A 26937-nucleotide genomic window follows, 5' to 3' on the forward strand; every position below is an offset into this window, starting at 1 on the left:
AGTTTTCAAGGTGAACTAGTGTGAAAACCTTGATAAGATTAGTGAAACCCCAAGAAAGGTTGAGATCTTGGGAAAGTGGAGTACGTATGTGTGGAAACACCAAACCACTATAAATTGTCTTGTGCCTCATTTATTTATTCTTGTTATATGTTGTGGTTTGCAATTTATTAATTTCAAACTTACATATACATAGTTATAAAATCTTAATTTGTTTAAAATTAAATAACAAAAATTTAATTAAAAGAAAATAATTTATATATATTATTAGAGAAAATAATTAATCAATAATATTTATTAAAAAGAAGAAAAATTTTAAACATTCAATTCACCCCCCTCTTGAGTGGCTATACCTTAAGTGACCAACATATATATATATATATGTATGATCTTCTAAGTTCAACACTAAGTAGGAATCGAGATACATCAAACTCTTTAACCCCAACCAAACACTTTAGTCTATAATGAGAATCTCTCCATCTCCTCGATATATCCCAAAAGTGTAATACCCAAAAAAATTTGTGTACTTGAGTGTAATTTTTATTGGGGCAAAAGTGTATTTTTTTTCAAAGTTATGGGCTAAAGTATAAATTTTGAAATCTAAAGACTTGAGGGCAAAGGGCCAAAGTGAAAGAGGGCAAGAGCTAGAAGGCTACAATGCAAATAGTAGTGTGAACACTACAAAATAGCCGACGGCCTCACTATGGCCACCGTAAGGATGTCAAATCGACATTTAGGAGCAGACTAGGGCTATCATTGGCTTAAGAAGGAGGTCTGGTGCACGGAAGCAACAGGAATTGGCCGATGTGTTAGCCAGAAATGCCTACAAATAGTCAAGTTTTTGGCCGAGTGTTTCATCAATTTTTAGTTGAAAAATTCAAGCATTTGAGGAAAAACTGAAGGATATTGATAGAAGGATTTTGTTCTCCAATGGAAGGGTAAGATTTCTGAAAAGTTTGAGAGATTTTGGTGTTAGTTTGAAAGGGTTTCAAGCATTGTCAAAAAATCGGAAGACCCACTAAAGATGCACTATAATCAATGGATTTGAGGGTGTTTTGACTAGATTTTTTAGCCACAAGTCACCCCATTGTATTTGGGAGGAAGAATAGAACGAGAGAGAAGAAGGAAAACAAAGGAATCGAAGTAAAACCACTGGCCGGCGACGAGAAGGCAATTGGAGAAGACTATCGACTTTCAGGCGCGTGGGTGCAGCTGTGTGCAAACACGTGAGGTAAGGGGGAAAATCAAAAATACAAAAAATAGGAAAAAATTGGGAAAAACTGTGAAAAAATAGGAAATTAAAAATTTGGCCAGGAAAAATATCAAGACACGGGTTTGAAGGCAGGGCACAAATTTCGAGAAAGTTTAAACAATTAGAACGAGGTGAGTGATTTTTTTCAAAAATTTATACGTGACATAATTTGCCTAAATTGAGCATGAAATTCATGAGGGTTTGCCAATATATATATAATTTATGAGCATCTTGTCATACATGTGCATGTTATGTTGCATCGATAATTGTGATATTGCATTGGGTATGAAATTATTAGTATATCAATAATTGTGTCATCCATGTTGAATATGGTAGGATAGGATGTTGCCTTAGTAACGTGACTTGCATTTCCCCGAGTGAGTTTTGTCGAAATGATTATAGAAGTATCCTGTGTCATGTGTGATTATTGAGATGACTGTCAAGAGTTTCGTGTCGAGGCTAGAATGTTAATAGAAGCTGCTCTAGGGTGTCGGTCGATTCATGTCCATGCATCATACATTCATAAAAATTATTTTAAACCCTCACTTAGAAGATTCATCTTCTGACCTGACCTATGTCCCTAGAATATTCAAAAGTTTCAGATAAAACGAGCAGTGGGAAAGAAAAAAAGATTATTGAGATGTGATTGTACTGGTAGTCATGTAATAATCCTACACCCATGCTAGGACAAGTTGTGAGAATCTTGATAATAGGTTGCATGTTATAGTTCTTTATGTTGATTTTTTTACCAGTTATTGTAATTTATGGTTGTTAGGAACAATATTATACAATTTGAATTCGTTTGTGATTATAATATCTCATTAAATTACAATTCTGCTTCTGCAAGTATTTAATTTACCTTGCTCAGCTTAATATTTGGAATGCTAAGTGGGTATTAGGGGATTTTGGATTTTTATGGAATATGATATTTTGGGAATTTAGAAATAGTGTTATGAGGAAAATATATATATATATATATCCAAAAATCCCAGAATAGTGACACACCTTGGGAGGGCGGGTTGTTACAGAAAGACCCTGAGTAACAACTAATATTATGTCAAGGCAATCATACTATTAATGAAGTCATACTTCTTGAGATCCTATTTAGGCTTTTGAATCCTGTGTACTATAATCTTTCCATTTCCATCGATTAACATCCTGATCGAATGAGAGTCATGGATTGACCAAACTCACTAATTTGATAGCCATGCTAAAATCTAATGTGGTGTGATCAAGATGACATATCACAACACCTTCTGACATTAAAAATATTTTTCCAATTATGCGTACCTTAACCAGGGGTTTATACAACCACAATCATCATTGATCACATAAGATGTTCACATCATGTTAGAGGTCGACGGATCCCATTAGCAACCACATGCCTCCATACGCCACTGCACAAGAACCACACAATGCATCTTCCACCAGCTGGTAACCGGATGGTTCTTAATAATGACAAATCTCTAACACCGACATACAAGACAACTATATTGCTTCCGATCTAAAGACCATTACATAATCGAAGCTAGTGACAGATTATAGATCTTCTCAGCCATGTGATCTATCACCTGCGTCACATTCAATATTTGTTCAACTAACACCTACCCACATATTTATTATATCAATCTCGTAAATTATGACATGTGACTCATCATCCTTTATCATTAGCATCTCATACTAATCAAAGGTAATAACCCATGTGACAGATCGTAATTGATTAATCATAACCCTCTTCTAAGAAATCTAAGGATTGTAAATACTTTTAAGAAATCCTTAATCCAAAAGTCTTTATCACATATTCTAAATATTATATAATTTATTGAAGAGATATGAATGAAGATATAATCTTAAAATATAAAATTATATTTTATTATATTTATAAGAAATACATTATTAGTCTCATAATTATAATTTTTAGAAGCTATCTAAATCTAGTATTAAAACACTACGTATGACTCATTTAAGTGTAACAAGGCATCCATCCCTTCACAAACTTCCTCAGATTAACTTAAAGCATTGAACTAAGGATACAGCAGAGCAGATTGTCTAATGCCACGATGGCACCATGTTAGCGAGCCAGCCACAGAGGTGGACAACCAGCTTAGGCCATACCCCTTCATAACAGGCAAGTTGAACAAATGCTTGATTCCATATATACTACTACATCCCTCCTCATTGAAAACCTACAGTAAGTCATGGATTAATTCTAGCTAGTCCCCCCACATCCATCCATCGAGAAGTGTGTATAGAAACCAACTTGATTCTTGACAATGCAAAAGGCTAATTGTTCTCTACACCCCTAATTAGCCTATATAGTAACTATATGTGATGGTAATTACCCATCCATCTTTATTTATGGGTATACTTTTCAAAATATTATTGTTTTTTCAGTCAAGGAAGCAATTGCATATTGTAATCCAGAAATTAATGTTTGCTTTGCTCTCCCATGCATCCATATATCCAGTCCAGAGCCATTCAATCACAATAAATCAATCAAAACAAGATAATTAATGGGACTAACAATTTAGGTAGGCAATAATTAATCCTGCTTATATAGAATCTTAAGCTATACTAATTAATTGCTTACCCTAATCCTATATATATATATAGAAACAAGATATTGCATAAAATATAATTAAACTCATGTTCACGCTTATAATTAATTAATTAATCTGACTACAAACCCTAGCGCACATGCACCAAATTACACCATTGATTCTGGGCCTTCCCACAGATCTCACACCAGACAAAAACATCCCAAATCAATGTAGCAACAAAGAAACTACTGAGTACAAGCCACTTCAAATGGTCTCAACACATACATACACATACCCACACCCCCACACACACACTGCTACAACAGCTGAGCATTTGTGTATATATATATATGTATATATATATATATATAATTAGGCTGTTGGAAGACACTACTAATGAACCAAAGTCTTGCAATAACAATCAGAAATATTAATTAAGCTGCCTCTTCTGACTAATTATATATTTCTTAACTATGGCCCTAATCTGTAAGGACCTTCATGACCCATGTTATAATGTCCCTCCAGGTATAGCGCGGCGTTTGGAGGATGAAGACTGTCCATTACCATAAACTGCATATCCTCCGAAGGCTTCCAGTGTCGTTTCCTCTGGTTGATGAACCAGTTGTTAATTTGCTTCTGGTCCAATCCAGTTGATTCGGCCAAGGCCACCTTCTCGCTCTCCTATATATTTGTGTGTGTGTGCGCGCGTAATTTAATTCCACAACAATTAATTATATATAGTACTCTTATCAAAGCTAGCATATATATAGAGCACAAGAGCATCTGTGTGTGTGTGTGTGTGTGAACAAGAATAATTAAGGTTGAAGAAGATATATAATGAAGAGATGAGTATATATATACCGATGGATAGGGCCATTTGTAGTGCAACTCCCACCAATTGAGCAGCTTTTGCCTGGCCTCTTTAGGCAGCTTGCCTTTCTTCTTTTTCTTGGAAAGCTCTTGCTTGAGACTGCCCAGATAGCCACTGTATTTCCTCATTAGGTAATTCTTTAGTTCCTGATCTTCGGCCCGTGGATCGATCTCAGGCAGTTCTGCTTCTTCGCCAGTACTATTCTCTTGATCCTCTTCTGATGAGCCGGCACCCTCACACTTTGCATCTGTGCATGAATATCATTGGTTGGAAATGAAGATAAACATTACACACACACACATATGTTACTAGGATATATTCCATATATATATGTCCCAAGAACTTAACAAAACATTTGCAGATTTTCTTCATATATAGTAATTAAGAAGTGAGACCTTGTATTGAAAATATAAGTAATATCCGTTTAAGCAAGCCATGTTAGGCTAGTCACTATTCAAAGCAAAGCATCAAATCACTTAAGAAAACAATATTTCCATCCGTAGCTCCCGTTCCATATAATAGGAAGAGAATTTTCCTCACCTGTGCCTGTATATAAGCCAAAAATTGTGAAAAGGAAAAAGAAAAGAAAAGAAGTCAATGTATCATGAACAATATTAGGTGAAGTTCAAATATTTTATCCATGAAAATAACAATTATTGTAAATTAAACATCACAAAAAGCACACGCTAGCTACATATATTAACATTTGACATTGCAGCAATATGAATAGGAAAATGAACAAGAAGAAATGTTATTGCTCCGGGAACAGTCCAAAAAAGAAATTATCTTGCTGCTGCTGATGCTGCAACGGCCACAAAAAAAAAAAAAAAAAAGAAAGGCATGCCATGTTGCCACCGCCTCCAAGTAGTTGCAAATTAATTAGAAGCAGCAGCAGCAGCAGTGCAACAGTTAGGGATAGGAAAGAAGAAAATACTATGATGCCACAGCAGCAACAAACAAGAAAAAATAAAAAGAGAAACATCTTTATCTAAGTTTGCCCTTGGTCAGGAATTAGCATGATAAAGTTCTTTCTTTTTTTGTTTTTTTCCTTAGTGTTTGGTAAAGTTTTTACTTCTACCCTAGAGTGCCTGTAGAAATGCACAAGTTTCTCTGTATTTTCTTAATCTGGGCAATGGTCTATAAGGCCACAAAGCCCAAAACCAATAAAAAAAAAAGTACATAGATCATAGACTTGATTTCGAAATAATTCCATTAAGATCTCGATTAGAGCCTATAATACTTTCACTAATCCTATCGAAATCCCATACAAGAACCCAGAAAAAAAAAATCCTATTTGGAAGAGGATATGGGTATATATTCGAACAATTACTTTATAAACTGGAATGAGATTACTTCCTGGGCCCTATATATTAACAACAAACTCAAGTTCTGTAACCCTCATCATCTAATAAGGATGTCCGACCTTGGACTAACGGAATTATATATTTTCCAAATAATGATACTAGTAAGGATGATTAATAGATTAAAATGTTGCCGTACTGCAACAATAGAAAGAAAACGATGTAACTTTTAGTGTGGAAAACACAGAAACTATAATTAATTAACTACCCAAAACAATAGTAATTTACTGCCTCATTACCTTCCAAAAATAAAAAATTAAAGTTGAATATAGAAGCTAAAAAACAATGAGAAATTATTCACAAGAAAAGGGAAAATCTAATCTATGTTATATGTAGAAAGTAACAGAAATATAGAAACAATCTTGATAGCTGTACGGGCGAAGGATAGGATGCTGAAGTGAACGGCATATCCCATGCATGTTCATATATTTCAGATGCATAACCCCAAATATGTATCTCCCAATGATCACAAGTTCATAAGTCTATATATGCAAAATTGTAATAAATATATTTAAGAATATACACACAGCCAGTTAGAAAATATAAAACCCTTCATCAGGAAAAAATTGTCACAGCTATCTAAGTTAGTAAAGCTAGTCTGATTGGAGAGGAGTGCTCGTTTCATCATATATGGTTTTTGCGCGCGAGCCCACACACACACACACACATAGTAATTGTTGTTTGGCTTCTTCTGATCACTACCATCACTTTCTTCTTACTTAAAGGAACCAAATCATATCTACACTTCACAGGTGAATCGAGGTTAGGGTTCTATATCTCTCTTTATATTTATATTTAGAAATACCCAATATATATGATAGCTCCATATATTATATTGGTCAAAGTGTTCTTCAGAATTAGTGCAGGAAATGGTGGGCTTTATATATAGACTGTTCGACTCTAAAGTTTTTCCTTCGCATTAATTATCAAGCGAAGCCAAACCAAACCCACCTCTCATCAGAGATCGAATTTGTGATTTATGTAAAGCTATATATATATTATATATATATTCTTCTTTACACGGGGATTTGCAGAATCCCTCCATGAGAGTGTGGAGAGAAGTACCAGAGGTAAAGATCCGCATGGGACCGTTGCTAAGCATGTTCAGCTGCGATTCGATCCGTCGCATGAACTCCATAGCTTCTTGCAATGGCCTTGCAAGCTCGTCTCTATACTTCATCAGCATGTCGCAGTACGCCTCCTGTAAATTCATTGTGTTTAGGGAAAAAGGAAACTCATTAACTAGCATCAAGGGAAATGTCGAAGAAGAGAGAAGAAACGAAAGATCGGGTAAATAAAAGACCCTCAAGTGTTGGTTTAACAACAAGAGACTTTGTGTAATTACCTCTTCTGCAATCAAAGTTTGAACTTTCTAACCGTGAGTTCATATACAAATGTTTGCATGCTTACTCAGTGTGCTTGATTTATAAATTTATAAATTATTGCTCTGCCACTGTTTCCATCGTTATGATCGAGAGAGAGAGAGAGAGAGAAGAGATTCACCATGAACTGATCCAGTTCTGGGTCCTTGGCAACATTAAGTGAAGCCACTGAAGCTCGCTGCCTCATCTCAATCTCACGACGGACGGCCGCCAACCGTTCCGCCACTTCCGGAGGAGCCCCTACCTAATTCAGAGAGAGAGAGAGAGAGAGAGAGTTAGCCTCCAAAGGGTAACAATGGATTTCTTCTGTTCATTCAATAACTAAGATTATATCACAACTTAATATATAGAGAGAGAACAAAAATTTAAGAGATTCAGGACACAAGATCTCGGGTACACCAAAGCCTAACCACCCGTACTATGCTACAACTCTAGCCGTGATTTCTTCTGTTTCAGGGGGCTGACATTGATTAATACTAATTGAGATTATATATTACCTTTTGGCAATCCATGTAAGCCTCCAAGAGGTAGGAATACTGAGGGTGGGCGATGATCTTAGCCTTGATTGCTTCGACTTCACTCGAAGTGTGCTGATTGTGATCTTGTTGATGGTGAAGTGTTTGGTGCCCTCTATTAATCACAGAATTAGGATAATGAAATTTCTGGAGATGCTGCAGAGAAGCACTTTCCGCTTCGGCCTTCACAGTCGGATTATTATGGGCCTGTGACTCAGATTCTTGAAAGCTATTCCGTCCATACACACAAGAACTTGTTGTTGCAAGAACTGGGCCGCCGTACGTGAAGCTCCCCCTCGGAGCTACAGTGTTCTCGCTCATGTTACTGTAATCCTCCATTATTTTCTCAACCCAGAAACCCTAAATTAACTAAGAAGATTCCAAACACCTATATGTGCGCGCGCGTGCGCGCGCGTCTGTGAATTAATTTAATTACCCTAAAGAGGGGAACAAACTACTGAAAACAAAGCCATGCATGAGTGGGTAAATTAATTGAGGGCCTGAAAGTGGAAGGATTTTCCGGCGAAGAAGAGACGAGATTGAAGCTTTTAAGCGGCAGAGAATTCAAGGAGGCCTGGATGTGTAATTGGGGTGGTCCTCGGACATGTGAAACTATGACGGTGGAGAGTGGAGGCGGCGGAAAGGTGGCGCGGCGGTGGCTCCGGGCCTTGGGAGGATGACAAGACGTTCTTCTTCCTCTGAAGAAATAAAGAAAAATTATGGAATATCGCAAAGAAGACACGAAAAGATAAGGACAAGCCTACTTCCAGTTGGGCTAATTTCATCTCTCTCTCTCTCTCTCCTGTTTCTTTTTCCTTCACGGGTTTGGAATTTTTCACGGTGAGCTTCTACTTGCTTTGCTCTGTTTGAGAAATCCTTGAGTAAAACTACCGCGTCTGTGATCAAAAGTTGCTTGTAATTGTACGAACCGTAAGATAAGGAATTGACAATATTGCAACATTTTTCAAGTGCTTTCTTTATGTGATGAGCAGGAGCAGACTTCCTGTCCTGCCCATTCTAACCTACTAATTAGTCCTTGTGGTGTTCGACCCCCCAGCAATCATTCTTTCACTAGTAAATATTGGATTCGCATTCATGAGAGAAGCAAAGAATCTCATGGAATTGGAAGAGCAGATTCAACTCTTCTTAATCAAATTCAAAGCAACCCTGGTATTTTGTTGTATATATTGATACAAGATAAAGAGTGCATCACACAAATAGAAAAAAGGGATGCATAATAGGGAAGGGTAATGTATATCTTTTGCTTTGTCTTGTACAAATATCAATATTTTTTATTACCATAACAATTCTCCAAATTTGTAATCTGTTAAGAGTAAATTTGGATAGTAAGTGTATATGTTTTATTAATAAGAATGGAAAGTTACCTTAAGTTGTTTTTGAAAATAAACTCGCCACAGCCTAAGTAAAATATTTGATCAGGTTGGAATAATCAACAGTTGAAAAGACGTTATAAGCTGTAGTTAGATATACCCAATATATCATTTGTAGTAGCAGTAATTGTTTAAGAGATTGAAGTCACCCAATGATAACGAGTATTAGTTACTCATGATTTAAGATGATGAGCTACCTATGTATTGACTACTCTCATAATTAGTAAAGTAATGATCCCAACCGTCTAACAGAACTAGCTAATAGCCCCCAATATGCCTACCATTAGAAGAAGCAATTGTCTGCCATAATGTGCCATAAAAGTAATTGTTGCTAGTTTACATTGCCAAGGCCCAAGTAATGGTTCACCTCATGGTACCCCTTCAATTTGTCATGCATGATTGATAGGTAATCATCGCCCGCCCGTCGTAGCATCATCTTGACTAATATCATGTGATTAATGAAGTCTAATTATGTAATTATATATGTTATAATTATGAAACATATCATATTGTTTTATGATATAATTATATACATTTTCTTCCTCCTTTTAACTCTTCTGCCCGTACAACAAACTAACTAAAATTCAGCTATATGTCAGTCTTTCTTTCATCAGTTCCACAATGATTTAGTCATCTTCAAACTAAAGAAAGAAAGAAAGATTAACAAATTATTAAATTTTAACTATTTTTGCTAATCAAGGAAGGAGGATAAACGAAAAAGGAGGGCAAATGTAAAAGTATATTTGTTATATTAATAATTTTAACAATAATAAAAAGAATTTAGTTAGAGTTGTAATGTCAAGGAATATCATTGTCATTTTTTAAATATCACGATGAGTGTCCTTTTTATTCTCAAACTTAAAAAATCTTAAGCATAATTTATTTAATATATAATGTATGAATTGGGTTTGACTTATCAAATAAGGACAAACTCTTTTTAATTTGCAATATTTGTTACACTAATCTCCCACTAGTACTTAATCTTAATTAAATAATTTAAAATAACTAAAAGCCCTCATTTTTCCTTTCTAGCTAGCTAGCATATCCCAGTCTTACTCTCTCTTATTCCAACTTTGTTTCTCCCTCCCTTGCTAATTTCTCCTTATCCCTCCCCGGCTTTCACTCATTCATCACTGGCTTTTTACGCACAAAACCCAAAAGATCTAGTTGGGGTTCAGAACCAAGTTTAATTCAAAATCCCCAATTCCCAGAAAACAATGGGAAAACAGCGAAAGAAATCCCCAGCAGACGCAATCATCAGTAACGTACCTTCTAGGGTTACCGTTTCTATTTCTCTCTTTACTTTTTTATGCTTCTCTACTCATTTCTACACGTATCATGGATCTAGGATACTAGGATTCTAAGTTTCCATTATTCATATTCATTTGATCTCTTTTTCTACTCCTTAGGTTTGTGCATGTGCATTTATAAATATATATACACAATAATTTATTGTGTTACAGATTGTTGGGTTCAACTCCGTGATAAATTTTACACACCATTCCATTCATGTGGTCTGAATAAAAGGCACCAATCATCTTTATTTTGAAAACAGCAGGCACGTCCCTTGACTTTTGTCTCATCTTCGAACCTAGACTTTGAAGATGATGACTTTGTCTTTGAACCCAAATTCAATCTGGCTTCATACCCAAAACACACACAGAGCAAACCCTACTGTAAACCTTGTTGTCTGTTTGTCCTCTCGATGTGTCGCTATTGCCACGGGGCTTATCCCAAAACCTAATCGCTCATGATGGGGTTCTAGCAATTGGTAGTCACCAATTTTTCTCTATGCGCCGAAGTCTTCATCTTCGTCAATGGTGGTGAGTTCTTCCATTTCTCTGTGCTCTGGGATCAGTGCAGCAAGATCTTCTCTTCAACACAACTGCAACCATGGTTGGCTGGTGTGGGTTTCGATTGAAAACCCCTATGCGTGTATTCAAATTGAATGTGGGTTTTCGATTGCAACCCACACATAGCGGTTCGCAATTGGAACCCACAATGGAGAGGGAGGGAGGGAGACAGAGACAAATAGTGTGAAAGAAACTTACCGGGGTGAAAAGAATAGTGGTTCAAGGAACGATAAAAAGAAAGAGGAAGGGAGGTGCGAGAAAGTAATAAGAGGTTTTTAAAGAGGACAAAATGGTCAATTTCTACGGTGAGTTAACGATCAGTAAGTAAGGGATGTTAATGACATTGTTAAAACTACAGTACAAATCTTAGAAAATATTTTAAAATGTAATGTTAAAAGAATAATGAATGATTATAACGTTAGCAATCATTTGTCCTAATTCTTTTTATAAGAGATGTTAACTAGAAGAGATAATCATACATAATTTACTTTATTCTTCTCTAATATCTAATTATTGTAACTTGCTCTAATTATACTAATAATTAATAGATTTGATATTTTATATGCAATTATATATAACACTTATATTCATGTTATGATGTTGACTTGAATTCTCTTGCTACCCATTTTGTAACATATATTTTTTTGGAGGTGGGGGTTTGAGTTGATAGAACTTTTTGTTTATTGATTATTATGGGGCTTAGGGTCTATTTCTTAGGGCTTTTTGTCTTTAGCCTTTTGTTTAAAAAATCTTTTGATACTGTTTTTAAGACTCTTCTTAAAAGTTGTGGAGTGATTTGAGTAAAACTCTCTAATTTTGTCCATTTTCTAATTATTATTTTTTTTTATTATTGTTGTTCTTGTTCGACCACGACAAGACTAAAAATATCATCATCAAGTCACTTGGAAGAGAATAATCAGATGGTGTAAAAAAGTTCTCGAGTAAATATTCAAATACTAAAAATTTGAATGAAATCAATATCAAAAGCACACTCTTTTTAAAATGATGAATCATATCTTTGTAGAAGAACAAAGAACTTTTTGAGATCTACTTGAATCAGAATCTTTATGAATTATAATATTTATCCTAATATTTCAAATCCCATTAGAATTAAAATTTTCTATGGATAATATCTATCATTTTTATAGAACTTCAAAAAGATTTTCGGATATCGAAACTATCCTATTGGCATTTTGTGTGAGGCCCGCTCTCTAGATTGAGGGGAAATTTATTGGGTTGTTTATTGAAATATATATATATATATGTATATATTTAGAAATGTATTAAGAGGGTTATAATATATACTGTGAATAAATGTAATAATAATAATATAACAGAACAACATTACTACGTACATTTCACGGTTTTCTATATAATTATAAGAATATTGTGATTAAATAATGATTTAGGCTTTTATATTTTACCACATGTAGCCAAAATTAATTATCTCATAATCATAAGTTATGAAATTTTAGTAGCTTTATTTATTGATATGGCATAATAAAATTATCAAAATATCCCTCTACATAATACAACTTAATATTATCATGTATCATAAAATCATGCTAATAACGAGTTCAATTCCTTTTGCCCCAAATTTAGATTCAAAGGAGTAATTTTAATTCAACTTTTATATCTTAATCTAAAAAGATTTGGGTTAAATCTAATAAATTTATTCTTATTCAAATTCAAATTAGAGATTTCGTTATTTAATGAGAAGCTACTCCCGAAAATTTTGGAAGAGATTTCGGATAGCACCGGCTTCAATACCAATCTTAAATAAATAATAATGAGTATAATTGCTAATTTTTTGTATTTTGTGTGTACTACCTTAATTAAAGAGTATTATTTGTCAAATTTATTTGTTTGTATATGATATTTCTCATATTCTAAATTTTTACCTTATAAATGTCTTTTAACTATATATATACATATGGTCTTGGTATGTTGTCCAAGTAAGCAAATACACCTCGCCATTTTGTAAGGGAATGAAATTGTGGGTTCCACACCTCGCTCTAATCCAAATAATATAAGAGTTGTTTGGCGCGAACAATAAAATAAAATTATATATGTATATAAATATAAGAATTAAAATATGTAATCTATGAGTCGTGGGTGAGGGCTTAAAATTGAAATGGTCATGCATCATGCGTAGTGGCATCATCATACATGATTGGACATTGATGGGAAAGGGTGCAGGAGAGGAGAGGAGAGGAGGGAAGAGCGGAGTGAGTTGGCGGGTGGGACCGCACCGCACTGCACCCACTCAACTCACCGAGTTTGTTACTTGATAACAACTCGAGGAGGAGAATGAATGCTGTATGTATGTAAAGAGAAGAGCCAGAGGGGGTGGGTGGGTGGGTGGGGAAGTAGGAAAGTAGAAAGGGTCGCGCGGAGACAGCGCGGGAGATGTTTCCCGATGAAAAGACATCATTAACTCCCCCCACCTTCCTTCCTTCCTTTCCTCCTTTCACTTGTAATCCTCTCTCCTCCACCTCCTTTCCTTTCCTTTCCTTTCCTGTCCCATCCGTCCCCCTTCCTTTATTTCTTGTCAAGTCTTAACTTCTTCCCCCATTTTCCATCCATCTTCATCTTCATCTTCATCTTCATCTTCATTTTCATTCTTCGCACCGGCCATTCTCTCGATGAAAAGACATATCATTATACGTGCGTTAAAAAAATATTGTGATTTTGAATCAATATATCATCGAGATATTTATATATATTATATGTTGGGAAATATTACAAAAATGACAATGGTGTGGGTGAAGAAGAAAAGAAAAGAAAAGAAAATGCAGCGAATGTATGTATATATATATATATATAGGAAAGTGAAGTTGTGTGGGGACATTGGGATGAATGAATGAGAGGTAGAGAGAGAGAGAGTGAGAGGATGAGAAGAAACTGTTGTTGGGATGGGAAATTTGTCTGAGTCCACTGCTCCCTGCCTGCCTCTGCCTCTGCGAGCGAGAGAGCGAGGGAATCAGTTGGTGGAAGTCTTTCAATTGATGCGATGCGTGGGCCCTTCCTGTTGCTTTTTGTGGGTCCCCCCTATGCCTGAGGTTGTGAAAAATATCTCATCTTCCTCCTCACAATCTATAATAAAAACTTATTTACTGCATAAATTCTTCCTCTAATATTAACGCCGACCTCAAATTGCAATGCACATTATGTTTCATGAAGGTGCCCCCTTTGGGTACCATGCTGAATAAAAACCTCTCTCTCCCTCTCTCCCTTTTTGTTATAAATTTGAAACAGTTGCATCATCATTCATCATCCTCGTGAGCTCCACTTCTCTTTTATGATGAAATAGAATCTCTGTGTCTGTGTGTTTGCTGTAATTATGAAAGAATGAATCTTTTGAAGAGGTTGAGTTGACTTGTTACCAACCAATTTTTCAAAATCAGATTAAATGTTGAGATATCAAAGTGGTTGGCACAAAAAGCATTAAATTTATATCTATGCATGTATGTGTATATAATGAAGGCTTGGGGTACACAGACAAGCCCATTGGATAATTTCCTGCCAATGAGCCCATCTCCATCTCCATCTCACATGAATTTTACACCAGACTTCACATTTAGCTGTACAAACTAAAATAGATGCTAAACTTTGTTGATAAAAGGCAAGAAGAATATCAAGTCCACAACAGCCAAACACTTTATAAAACCATGGAAAATGCCTCCTTTTATTTGATAGAATGTAAAATCCCAAAACTCTCATGGACATGGTTTCATCCCTAAGGTTACAACATAACTATTGTGTATTGTGTAATAGCTATCCAAAAAGCCCAGCCACTGCCAGGCAGCCACCACGATCCCATATGGCTAGCTGGGTTAATCACTGCTTTGTTTTTATTTTCATTGCAGATACCTAAAATCAAAATTAAAATAACCTCCTCATTCTGCAAAATTACTTGGCATTTGCCTTAAACGATGCCAAAGAATGCTTGTCTATATAACTCACTAAATTGGCCACGATTATGCTGCTGCAGCAGACTGCTTCTCTTCGTCATCATCGAGATTAAGGGCTTTCAGCAACTTTGGCCACGATTCTGGGATCCCTCCAGGAAGATCAAACTCGAGCAATTTTGCTTGATCACGGTATAACTCCTCCAAAGGTTGACTCTGTAAACGGATCATGACAGCCAAGGCACCATTCAATTATCCAAAAGACAGGTAAAGCCGTGATAATTATAAAAGCCGTCCCAACATATATTGAGGAATCAAGCCAGATTACAACTCCAAACAACTTGAATGCACATCATTGTTTATAAAAAATTTATAATATATACTGCACATAAAGACTACTTTACCGTTTGTAAGGTAGGGTTTTGATTAACAGCTACATGGTTCAGAACAAAACAAGTACCACAATCATCGAATTAATGGCGAGAGAAAAAGAGGGGGGAGGGGAGATCAAAGAAAAAAGAATTAAGATCAATGTAGGCACAGATTTATCTTCTGTAATCTTGCCTTTGCATAAACACACAAGAGAGCAATATGGTTAAGCAGCATGTGATAAGTTCCATCAGTGATGAGGATGGCAAAATTAAATTGGTTGCATTAAGATGATAAAGACTCGATACATCATGCTATAACCAAAATTATGCTACTTCATAAAGGTGAATGGAGAGAGAGGATCCATGAAGTTGACCCAAAAGAGTTGACAAGGATAAACAATAGAAATAGACAGTAAAGTGCGAAGGCCAAGTTTCAGCCAATAGAATTTCTTGTATCAATTACCCTATGGTTTGTTTTCTTACCAAGCATGATTGCCAACTAGTACAAGAAAAATGTAGGCCTGCCCTCACAAGGACATTCGGTACACAGATCAAAATATCATTCCAATGTATTCTTTCAATTAGCATGGAAAGTATACATTCCAGAAACATTTTGAAAGCGACATAAAAAATTTGATATAAATCTTTGCAAGTTAAAAGATCATAATTAATTAATTGAGACAACAAATTATATTGGCATATGCATTTTGTGTGTTTTCCGTCTTCCAGTGATACTTCATTGGAAATATTAGAACTACTATCCCAGTAGTATTCCAGGTCAGTCTCTTCATAATAGGAAATGTTTTAGTGGTTTGATAGGTAAACGAGGACAAATTTTGTTTCTCGACTTTCTTCGCAGTCTTACAGAAATTAAAGCAATAGATGGATCTTCAATTTCCCAACAAAAGGAAAACCATGAAAATATCAATGCCATTGTCAATAAGTTTTTGGGATAGCCAAGAACTACCTTTTCATGGTATACACGAAGGCGCTCTTTTACTACAGCTTCTGTATCATCGGCCCGAGTGATGAGCTTTGAAACACATTCTGGAGGAGGAAGAAGCGGAGCCATGCTAATTCCACGACTCCCATTCTCACCCTTGACATCAATGGACGCCACGTTAAAATTTTTCCCGCACTGGCTGCACATTCTTCGCCCAAGGCACTTCTGAACAAGTACACTTTCAGGGAGCTTTAAGTTAACGACCAAGTCAATATCTGTGACCTCATCCAAGATTTCCTGAACAGAGATGAATCAAGATGCACTGAGAACCAAAAATGAGAGCAGGACTTACCACATACACAGACAGACAGCAAAGGACAACATCAAACATGAGGACACTTCTTTAACACCCTATGTTTTGCTTGAGGATCAAAAAGAGAGAAGTAACCGACAGTCAACTGAATGAATAGCGGCCAAAAGTTGACCATTATCATCAGGCGACAAAGGGCATGCCACATGTTGGGCAGTGGTGACAGTTACATGGAAGCCTGCATGGAGTGAGGGAGGAGTCCCCACCAGAGAGAGAGAGGTGCTTAAATAGAGTTGAAAGGGAAGGGAAGGGATAGGGCTTGTTCTGAACCAAAAGCAAAGGCTGCCTTCAATTCAATCTTCATTTTGCTTTTCCGGACAAAGGAAAAGTGGGGTTTTGGGGGGGGGTGCTTCCCTGAGGTTGCAGTGTTCTCTCTTTTTTTTTGAAATTATCAGCATTTCTGATGATAAATCTGTTACTGTTATTGATCTGGTCCTTTCATTGAAATTGAACTGCATTGTGCTTGTACAGATCCATCTGTGATTTGGTGCTATGATTTTCTGAAGACGATGAGAAATTGAATCAGACTTTTTATTCAATTAGTCTTTCAATCCTTCACATACTTGGTCCCTATTTAACATGTACATAGAGAACAAAAAAAGAAACATAAAATTAGACCCAAGTAATCAGCCCCAAATAATCAGCCTAAACCTTCCAAATATTGTGACCTCAATCTCAATCTCTTACCACAATCTCCTCAAAATCCTTTTCAAATCAATCAGGATTTCAACACTCCCCCTCAAGTTGGATCATAAATGTTGATCATGTCTAACTTGCAGATAAACTCTTCAAAGCTAGATCTCTATAACCCCTTAGTGAATATATCTGTCAATTGTTCTCTAGTAGGAATATAGGTAATGCAGATTGTTCCTTTCTCAATTTTCTCCTTTATGAAATGTCTGTCAACTTCTATATGTTTAGTCATGTCGTGCTGAACAGGATTATGGGAAATATTGATAGCAGCTTTGTTGTCGCAGTAGAATTTGATGGGGAACTCTACTGTGATATGTAGTTCCTCCAAAAGCTTTTGTAATCATAGCCCTTCACACATCCCTAGTGCGACAGCTCTGAATTCAGTTTCAGCACTACTTCTGGCTACCACATTCTGCTTCTTATTTCTCCATGTTACTAGATTTCCCCAAACATAGGTACAGTAGCCGGTAGTAGATCTTCTGTCTTCTGCTGAGCCTTCCCAATCTGCATCTGTATAGATCTCTATCTTCTTACTGTCTCATTTCTTAAATAACAGACCTCGCCCTGGTGAGCCTTTCAAATATCTGAGAATCTTATACACTGCTTCTAGGTGACTCTCATTTGGTGAATGCATATGCTAATTGACAACACTTACAGCAAAAGCAATGTCAGGTCTAGTGTGAGATAGGTAGATCAATCTACCTACTAGCCTCTGATATCTTTCTCTATCCACAGGCTTTCCAACGTCTTCCATTCTTTTCCCTGCCTCGATCGGAGTATTGCTTGGCTTGCAACCAAGCATACCAGTCTCAATCAAAAGGTCAAAAACATATTTTCTCTGAGAGACACTAATTCCCTTCTTTGATCTGGCGACTTCCATTCCCAGAAAATATCGCATTTGACCTAGGTTTTTTACCTCAAACTCAATGGCTAAGACCTTCTTCAACCCCTCCACCTCTCCTATGTTATCTCCAGTGAGTATGATGTCATCCACATACACAATCAGAATGGTCCTCCTTCCATCATTGGATAGTTTAAAGAACATAGTATGATCTGACTGTCCTTGTTGATATCATTGATTCTTAATTACCTTCGCAAATCTATCAAACCACGCTTTTGGTGATTACTTGAGCCCATATAGAGATTTCTTCAATCTACATACTCTGGTTTCTTTTCCCTCCTCGTAAAATCCTAGTGGTAGTGTCATGAATACTTCTTCCTCTAGCTCACCATTCAGAAAGGCATTCTTGATGTCAAACTGATGGAGTGGCCAGTCCAGGTTTGCTGCCAAGGACAAGAGAACTCGTATAGTATTCAGCTTGGCTACTGGTGCAAATGTCTCGGTGTAGTCAATACCATATGTTTGGGTGAACCCCTTTGCAACTAGGCGGGCTTTGTACCACTCTATTGTGCCATCCGCCTTGTACTTCACCGTGAACCCCCACTTACAGCCCATTGGTTTCTTCCCCCTTGGCAACGTCATCACCTCCCAAGTTCCATTTTTTTCTAATGCCCTTATTTCTTCCATCACTGCTTTACTCCATTTTGGAATCTCCGAGGCTTCTTGAATATTCTTAAGAATCTGGGTTTTGTCAAGGTAAAGTTAGACGTAAAAGCACGACACTTGGCAGAAAGGGCATTGTAAGATACAAATTTTGAGATAGGATGGAGAGTACATGAACAAGGTTGTTTTCTAAGAGCAATGGGTAAGTCATCAAGATTTTTTACCTGGTTAGGATTGGGTTTTGGCTCATGAGTACTCGAAGCTATCACTGGTTCAAATTCTTTTGATGCTTCGGATGCGAGAGTCTCATCGAGCTTTGATTTAGGTCTCCTTGAGTAGACAAGTGGCTCCCTGTCTATTTATTTTGCCACATCTCCCCCTGAGTTCAAGATTCCTTCTGCGTTGGACAAAGAAGAAGGAAATGGTATATTATAAGGGGCAGACTCAAAGATCGCAACATCAAAGTCGGTGTCTGAGGGTCGAGCTTCACTCAAGGACTCCCCCTGAAGCGAGTAGTAGGGAGTATGCTCAAAAAATGTAACATCCAGGCTAACATATAATTTCTGTGAAAGAGGGTCATAACATTTGTAACCCTTCCGAGTAGGAGAGTAACTAAGGAAGACACATTTGAGGGCTCTTGGATCCAACTTAGTACGTTGGGAGGCGTGAATGTGGACAAACACGGTGGACCCAAAAACACGAAGCGGGAGAGATGAACTGAGCCGAGAATTAGGGAAGATCTCCTGGAATTTTTGGAGAGGGGTTGCAAATGAGAGAATTCGACTAGGCATTCGATTGATGAGGAATGCAACGGTCAGAATGGCATCACCCCAAAAATTATTTTTCATGTGAGAGGTGAACAATAGGGCACGAGCTACCTCAAGAATATGCCGATTTTTCCGTTCAGCAACCCCATTTTGTTGGGGGGTGTGAATGCAAGAACTCTGGTGAACAATACCTTTGTCTTGAAGATAGAGGCCCAAAGAATGATTGAAGTACTCGGTGCCGTTATCAGCACGAAGAATTTGAATTTTTGTGTGAAATTGGTTGTAAATCATAGTGTAGAAGTTCATGAAGACAGAACTAACCTCAGATTTATCATGCAGTAAATACACCCAACAAAGACGAGAATGGTCATCAATAAAGGTAATAAACCATTTTGTGTGGGTCCTATTGGGAACTCATGAAGGCCCCAAAGGTCACTATGAATCGAAGTAAAAGGCAAAGATGGTTTATAAGGACATGAGGGAAAATTAGTGCGAGGATGTTTTGCAAGTTCACAGATTTCACATTGTAAATCCAAAGGAGTTTTATTCGAACAAAGTGAAGGAAACAAACGTTTTAAATATTGAAAACTTAGATGACCCATTCGTTTGTACCATAACAAAAGGTCACTATCCCTAGGACTAGATGCAGAATTACAAATAGGAGGATGACACTGTTTACTCATGTGAGCATCATCAAAGTAGTAGAGTCCCTCGCATTCCTTAGCACTGCCAATCGTCTTCCCCGATGATAGATCCTGAAAGACACAATGGGAAGACAAAAATATAGCTGAGCAATGAGATTGGTTGGTTAGTTGACTAACAGACAACAGATTGCAAGACAAATTAGGAACATGAAGGACAGACTCCAAAGTAATAAATTCAGAGATACGAATACTTCCCTTGCTAGCTACCGGGGATAAAGTACAATCTGCAATTTTTACTTTCAAGTTACCAGCACAAGGTAAATATGTGGAAAATAAATGATGGGAATCAGTCATATGGTCAGATGCGCCAGAATCAATAATCCAGGGAGTACGGCGCGAAGAAGTACTAAGAGCAATCAAAAAAGTACCTTTGTGGGCTAAGGAGCCCGATGGCGGAGGCATAAAAGACTGACCCAAGGCTTGAAAGGTAGAAAAAAGAGCATATAACTTCTCAAGTTGCTCGGAGTTAAAACCCCCAGTAAGGGCTAACTGAATATGATGGGCTAATTCCATTTGCTGTTAAGTCAAGGCCTGGTACCCATGAGATTTATTAGGCTGTCTGGGCTTCCAATTAGCAAGCTTGCCATGTAAAACCCAACAAGTATCTTTGGAATGGCCTAATTTTTTGCAATGGTCACAAAATGGCCTTTTGTTTTGTCTCAGCCCAGACCTTGTGGGAGGCCCACGAGTTACAAGGGCTGAAGCCTCTGGCCCAAATGTAATTTTCTCCTTCAACATCACCTTCCGCCTACTTTCTTCACGTCGAATTTCAGAGAATACCTCCCGAATGGAAGGTAATGGCCGACGACCCAAGACTCGACTCCTCACATCGTCGAGCTCTCTGTTGAGCCTAGCCAGAAACTCGTATACCCTCTCGTTCTCCATCCTCTTCTTGAATCGCACACTGTCACTCGTGCACTCCCAAGATTCTTCACAGCTGAGGTCCAGTTCCTGCCATAAACCCAGCATCTCCGTGTAGTATTCAGTTACCTCTCTTTCTCCTTGCTTCATCTGCCACAACCAAGTCTTTATCTCAAAGATTTGAGAAGCATTCTCGGCGTCAGAGTAGGTTTCGCGAACAGCTTCCCACACGTCTTTCGCTGTCGGCAGGAACATGTATGTCTTGCCGATTGCTGGTCGCATGGAGTTAATCAAGTAGGAGGTGATGAGGGAATTCTCAGACCGCCATTTCTGAAAGGTCGCTGCCTCATTGGAAGATGGTTGTTTGATCTCACCGGTAAGGAAGCCCAGTTTGCCTTTGCTATCGATGACCAACTTAATGGATTGGGCCCATTCTCAATAGTTCTTCCCATTCAATTTTTCTACGGTAAGACAAATTGAAGAATTTTCAAACCCACCAGTCGAATCCATGGAGGGGATTATCTCTGATTCTCCCTCCTGAGTTCCCGACTGGATAGACTCATAGCTAGTGGCCATGGCTTGCTAGGGTTTTCAGAGTGACCTGGGCTCTGATACCATGAAGACAATAAGAAATTGAATCAGACTTTTTCTTCAATTAGTCTTTCAATCCTTCACATACTTGGTCCCTATTTAACATGTACATAGAGAACAAAAAAGGAAACATAAAATTAGACCCAAGTAATCAGCCCCAAATAATCAGCCTAAACCTTCCAAATATTGTGACCTCAATCTCAATCTCTTACCACAATCTCCTCAAAATCCTCTTCAAATCATTCAGGATTTCAACATTTTCTCATAATCTATTATGATTCCTCATCTTCACGCACCACGTATTTCTATTGTATGTATCTATTCTGTGTACTAGTGAAATTATGAATGTGAATCTGTGAAGTGCTCCTTCACATGGTTGATGATCGATGATGATTTGTTGTCAGTGAAGATTTTATTAGATTTTTGTGGTTCCTTAAATTATAGGGCTTAGAATGTCAAGACAAGTCTTTTATTATTCTTTTTGCTATGGTCATTGATTATTTGTTATGGTAATGGATTTTGGCCATATGATACATTGGATTATTTGTTATGAATTGAATTATCAACACTATTGGTTGATACTTGGTTTTTGTATGAAAAAAATGTTTTGGGAAGAACCTTTAACAAAATATTGTAGCTAACTACAGTAAATGTCAAGCAAAATGTTATTCCTTATTCATTTATCATGCCAATATATATATATATATATATATATGGATCTAGATGCATTACAAGACTTGTACCACAAAGTATAATAACTTAATGTACCAAATAAAATAAAAGTAGGCTAAAACGACTAAAACCTAATAAGCTAATACAAATATTTAGAAAAATACAGGAAATTCAAAATATTCTAAGACTCTCCCTCAAATTGGGGAATATAAGTTAACCATCCTTACCTTGCCAATAAGTTTTTGGAATATTTGACTAGATATCCCTTTGGTCAGGATATCAGTCAACTGGTTTGCAGAAGGAATATATGGTGTGCAAATTCACCTACTATCTAACTTTTCTCTGATAAAGTGCCGGTTAACCTCCACATGCTTGGTATGATCATGTTGAACTAGATTGTGGGCAATACTAATAGCTGATTTGTTATCATAAAATAACTTCAGAGGGCTGTCCCACCTAATCCTAAGATCATCAAGTATGATTTTGAGCCAAAGTAACTTAAAATTCCAAGCACCATGGACCTAAATTCCATCTCAGCACTTGATCTGGCCACAATAATATGCTTCTTGCTTCTCCATGTAACCAAATTCCCTCCAACAAAGGTATAATAACCAGATGTTGATCGTCTATCTGTAACAGAACCAGCATAGTCAACATCAGCATATGCTTCCAAAGTTATATTGGAGCTCTTTTTGAATAAAATTTCTTTACCCATATATGTTTTCAAATATCGGAGAATATGATACACTACTCGAAGGTAAGTCTTCTTAGAGTTTTGCATAAACTAGCTCACAACGCTGACAACATAAGCAATGCCAGGTTGAGTGTGTGGCAAGTAGATCAATTTCCCAATAAGTCTCTGAAACATTCCCTGATCAACAAGTTCATCACCAGTAGCATCACTAAGCTTGAGATCAACCTCAATTGGAGTGTCAACTGGCTTGCACGCTGTCAAACCAATCTCAGTAAGAAGGTCAAGAATATATTTTTGTTGTGATATAAAGATTCCATCCTTACACCGTGCTAAAGAAGTATTTTAGTCTTCCCAAGTCCTTAATTTCAAATTCTTTTGCTAAGCACTCCCTCAAGTTTTTTTCTTGCTTTTCATTATTACCAGTAATTATTATATTGTCCACGTAGACCAAAAGGATAGTCACACCTCCCTAATCCTGTGTGTTTCACAAACAATGTATGATCCCCTTGGCTCTACATGTATCCCATCGACAACATTACTTTTGAGAATCTACCAAACCAAGCACTGGGAGACTACTTTAATCCATAGAGTGCATTTTTAAATCTACATACCTTTCCTTTTGCACAATAATCATAACCCAGTCGACAAACCATGTAGATTTCTTCTTCAAGGTCCCTATGTAAGAAAGCATTCTTTATGTCAAGTCGAGACAAGTTCCAATCCAAGTTGGCCGCCAATGATAATAAGACTCATACAGTATTCAACTTGGCTACAGGGGCAAATGTATCATGGTAGTTAACACCATATGTATGTGTATAGCCTTTTGCGACAAGCCGAGCCTTAAACTTTTCCAATGATCCATTTGCCTTATACTTAACAGAGAACACCCACTTGTAGTCAACCGATTTTTTTCCTTTAGGTAAATCAACCACCTCCCATGTCATTTTTTTTTCAGGGCTTCCATTTCCACATTCATGGCATACCGCCACCATTTCTCACTTTCTAATGCCTCAAATAGGGTTTGTGGAATCTTAATCGAGACAAGATGGGAAAGGAAACTCTTGTGGGAAGGGGGCATTCGATCAAAGGACACAAAGTGAGACAAAGGATGTTAAGTGTATTTCTTGCTCCCTTTCCTGAGGGTAATAAGAAGATCAAGATGTCGGGAGTCAGAAGTATGATCAATGAACTGAATTTGAGAAGGAGAATCATTCACCTCAATGTTTTCTCGAAGACCAGGGCCCTGTTCAAACTGTTGGGCATGCTCAAGAGATTTCATGACACCCTCCCTCCTTGAGTGTACAGATTCAATTAGTGGCCTCTGTTCAGGTTCCAAAGGAGGAGGTGGAGGTAGAGGTAGAGACACAGACATGGGTTTGCTTTGTGACACACTAGGGTTACAGTTGGGAGAGAAAATGAATGAAGTCAATCCAGGTCTTCCAAAGGATTTGAGGCTCCCCTTGAAAACCAAGATTGTCAAAGAATTGCTCATGTTCAATGAAGGTGACATCAACAGAGATAAAAGTCCGTCAAAAAGGAGGATGATAGCACTTGTACCCCTTTTGAGTAAATGAGTACCCAGTGAAGACACATTTAAGGGATCGAGGATCGAGTTTGGTGTGATAGTGAGCATGAACAAATGCGATAGCAAAAAATCCAAGTGGGCAAGGAGACAGAAGCTGTGAATAGAGGATATAAAACTGAGCATAAAAGTCCCACAGACTCAGATTTCCAAGAGCAAGGGATGGAAAATGATTGATTAAATGAACTGAAGTGAGCACCACTTCTCCCCATAGATATTTAGGAACTTCTGTTTGAAAGAGAAGGGCACCGGCAGTAGATAACAAGTGTCCATTTTTTCGTTCTGCCACCCCAATTTGTTGGGCTGTATCAAGTATCAACACACAAAGACTCATGAATAATGCTTTCAATGTGGAAATAAGATGACAATGTATGATTAAAATAGTCATGCGTGTTATCAAATCTTATCTTTTTAATTTTTACTCCAAATTGATTTTTTATCATATTGTGAAAAATGGGAAAAACCACACTAACATCAGACTTTTTCTTGAGTAGATAAATCCATGTGACTCGAGAGCAATCATAAATGAATGTGACAAACCATGTGGCACTCGAGATATTGGGTACAGGCGCGGGTCCTCAGATATCAGTATGGACAAGAAAAAAAAGCTCAAAAGATCGGGTAACACTAGGAGGAAAAGACACATGGTGATGCTTAGCAAGTTCACAGGTATCACAATGTAATGTCTCAATAGTTACATGTTTAAACAACAAAGGAAATGTGACTCTAAGAACTTTAAAAGAGGGATGACCAAAACGATGATGTTTCAACCACATCTGATGCAAAACAGAACTGTGGGATAACAACAAAGTAGAACCATGAACCTTGTCAAACTCGCCAATTTTACTGGTGATGTCAAGAAGGTAAAGTCCATTACTTTCTCTCACACTCTCAATCTTTTTCCTCAAAATTTGGTCCTAAAGAACACAACCATCAGGATAAAAAGTTATGACACAATTTGTATCACGAAGAAGATGATAAACTGAGACAAGATTGATGGTGAGTTTTGGAACATGTAATATGTTTTTGAGTGTAAGTGAAGGGCTAAGATGAATATCACCAAACCCGGCCACAATAATAGAAGAACCATCAATAGTTAGAATTTTCTAGGAACTAGAGCAAGGGATATAAGTGGAGAATCAAGTTGAAGTGAGTCATGTGATTAATCACCCCAAAATCAATTATCCATGAAGTAGGATTTGAGGCACTATAATTATGAGAAACAAGTGACATGCTTGACTGTGCAAAGGAACAAGCACTTAGATTAAGAGAAGATGAATTGAGAGTGTAAAGAGCCTTCAGCCTTTCAATATCCTATCTATCTAGCCCTACAGAACTAGACAACTCATGAGATCCAATATCTTCCCTAGGTTGGTGCACTTCTTTTGATACTATCACATTTGCTTGCCCCTTCCGTTGTCCACCAAATCCCCTATTAGTCCCCTGTGGCATGCCATGAAGCTTGTAACATTCATCTTTAACATGTCCCTTCTTGCAGTAATTACATATCAAATTGGATTTATTTTGTCATCTCTAATCAAGCTTCTTACTTCTTGGAGGAGAATCATTGAGCTCAGTTGCAGGAGTACCTTTAGTACCCTATATGGCTAGTGCAGAACCCTCTAGTCTTTCATCCATAAGTATCACATTGCACTGATTGTCCTCGGCCCTAACAATAGCAATTGTCTCATTTAACGATGGTAACTCCTCCTTTCCAAATATCTGCACCCGAACTTGATCAAATTTTGGCCTAAGACCAGCTAAAAAATCATAGATATGGTCTTTTACAATATATTGACGCAATATCACAGCATCCTATTTGTCCCTCATAGGAAGAGAATGATAGTGGTCCATTTCCTATCAGAAATTTTTTAGTGAATTGGTATACTTCGTAATAGACAAATTACCTTATTTAGCAACCATTAGTTTAACCTTAATTTCATAGATCTTAGTAGAATCATTTTTCTTGGAATAAGTCAACTGGATGGTATCCCAAATTTCTTTTGCAACAAACATAAACGTAAATGTGTCACTAATCTCTGGCTCCATGGCCTTCCAAAGCCATGCCATAACCATTGAGTCACTCTCATCCCATGTAGTAAACAGTGGATC

General features: G+C 37.2%; 2 protein-coding genes across 2 annotated transcripts in view; both read right to left on the bottom strand.

The window, feature by feature from the left end:
• Nucleotides 1-3884: 3884 nt before the first annotated feature.
• LOC127807184 (homeotic protein knotted-1-like) lies at nucleotides 3885-8943 on the bottom strand. Its single transcript, XM_052344845.1, has 5 exons — nucleotides 7901-8943; nucleotides 7525-7647; nucleotides 7087-7222; nucleotides 4651-4907; nucleotides 3885-4470 (listed from the first exon to the last, which is right to left on the bottom strand). Exons 1-5 carry the CDS (start codon nucleotides 8255-8257, stop codon nucleotides 4261-4263), a joined length of 1083 nt encoding a protein of 360 aa, XP_052200805.1. The 5' UTR covers nucleotides 8258-8943; the 3' UTR covers nucleotides 3885-4260.
• A 5860-nt stretch (nucleotides 8944-14803) lies between these two features.
• Nucleotides 14804-26937, bottom strand: part of LOC127807518 (adenylate kinase-like) — a 52014-nt gene continuing 39880 nt past the window's right edge. Inside the window, exons 3-4 of the mRNA XM_052345421.1 lie at nucleotides 16412-16684; nucleotides 14804-15289 (exon numbers count right to left, since the gene is read on the bottom strand). Coding sequence (XP_052201381.1) covers nucleotides 15143-15289; nucleotides 16412-16684 — 420 coding nt within the window. The 3' untranslated portion in view covers nucleotides 14804-15142. The remainder of the gene's footprint in view (nucleotides 15290-16411; nucleotides 16685-26937) is intronic.

Source organism: Diospyros lotus, chromosome 8 (assembly GCF_014633365.1).
Source record: "Diospyros lotus cultivar Yz01 chromosome 8, ASM1463336v1, whole genome shotgun sequence".
NCBI classification, from domain to species: domain Eukaryota; kingdom Viridiplantae; phylum Streptophyta; class Magnoliopsida; order Ericales; family Ebenaceae; genus Diospyros; species Diospyros lotus.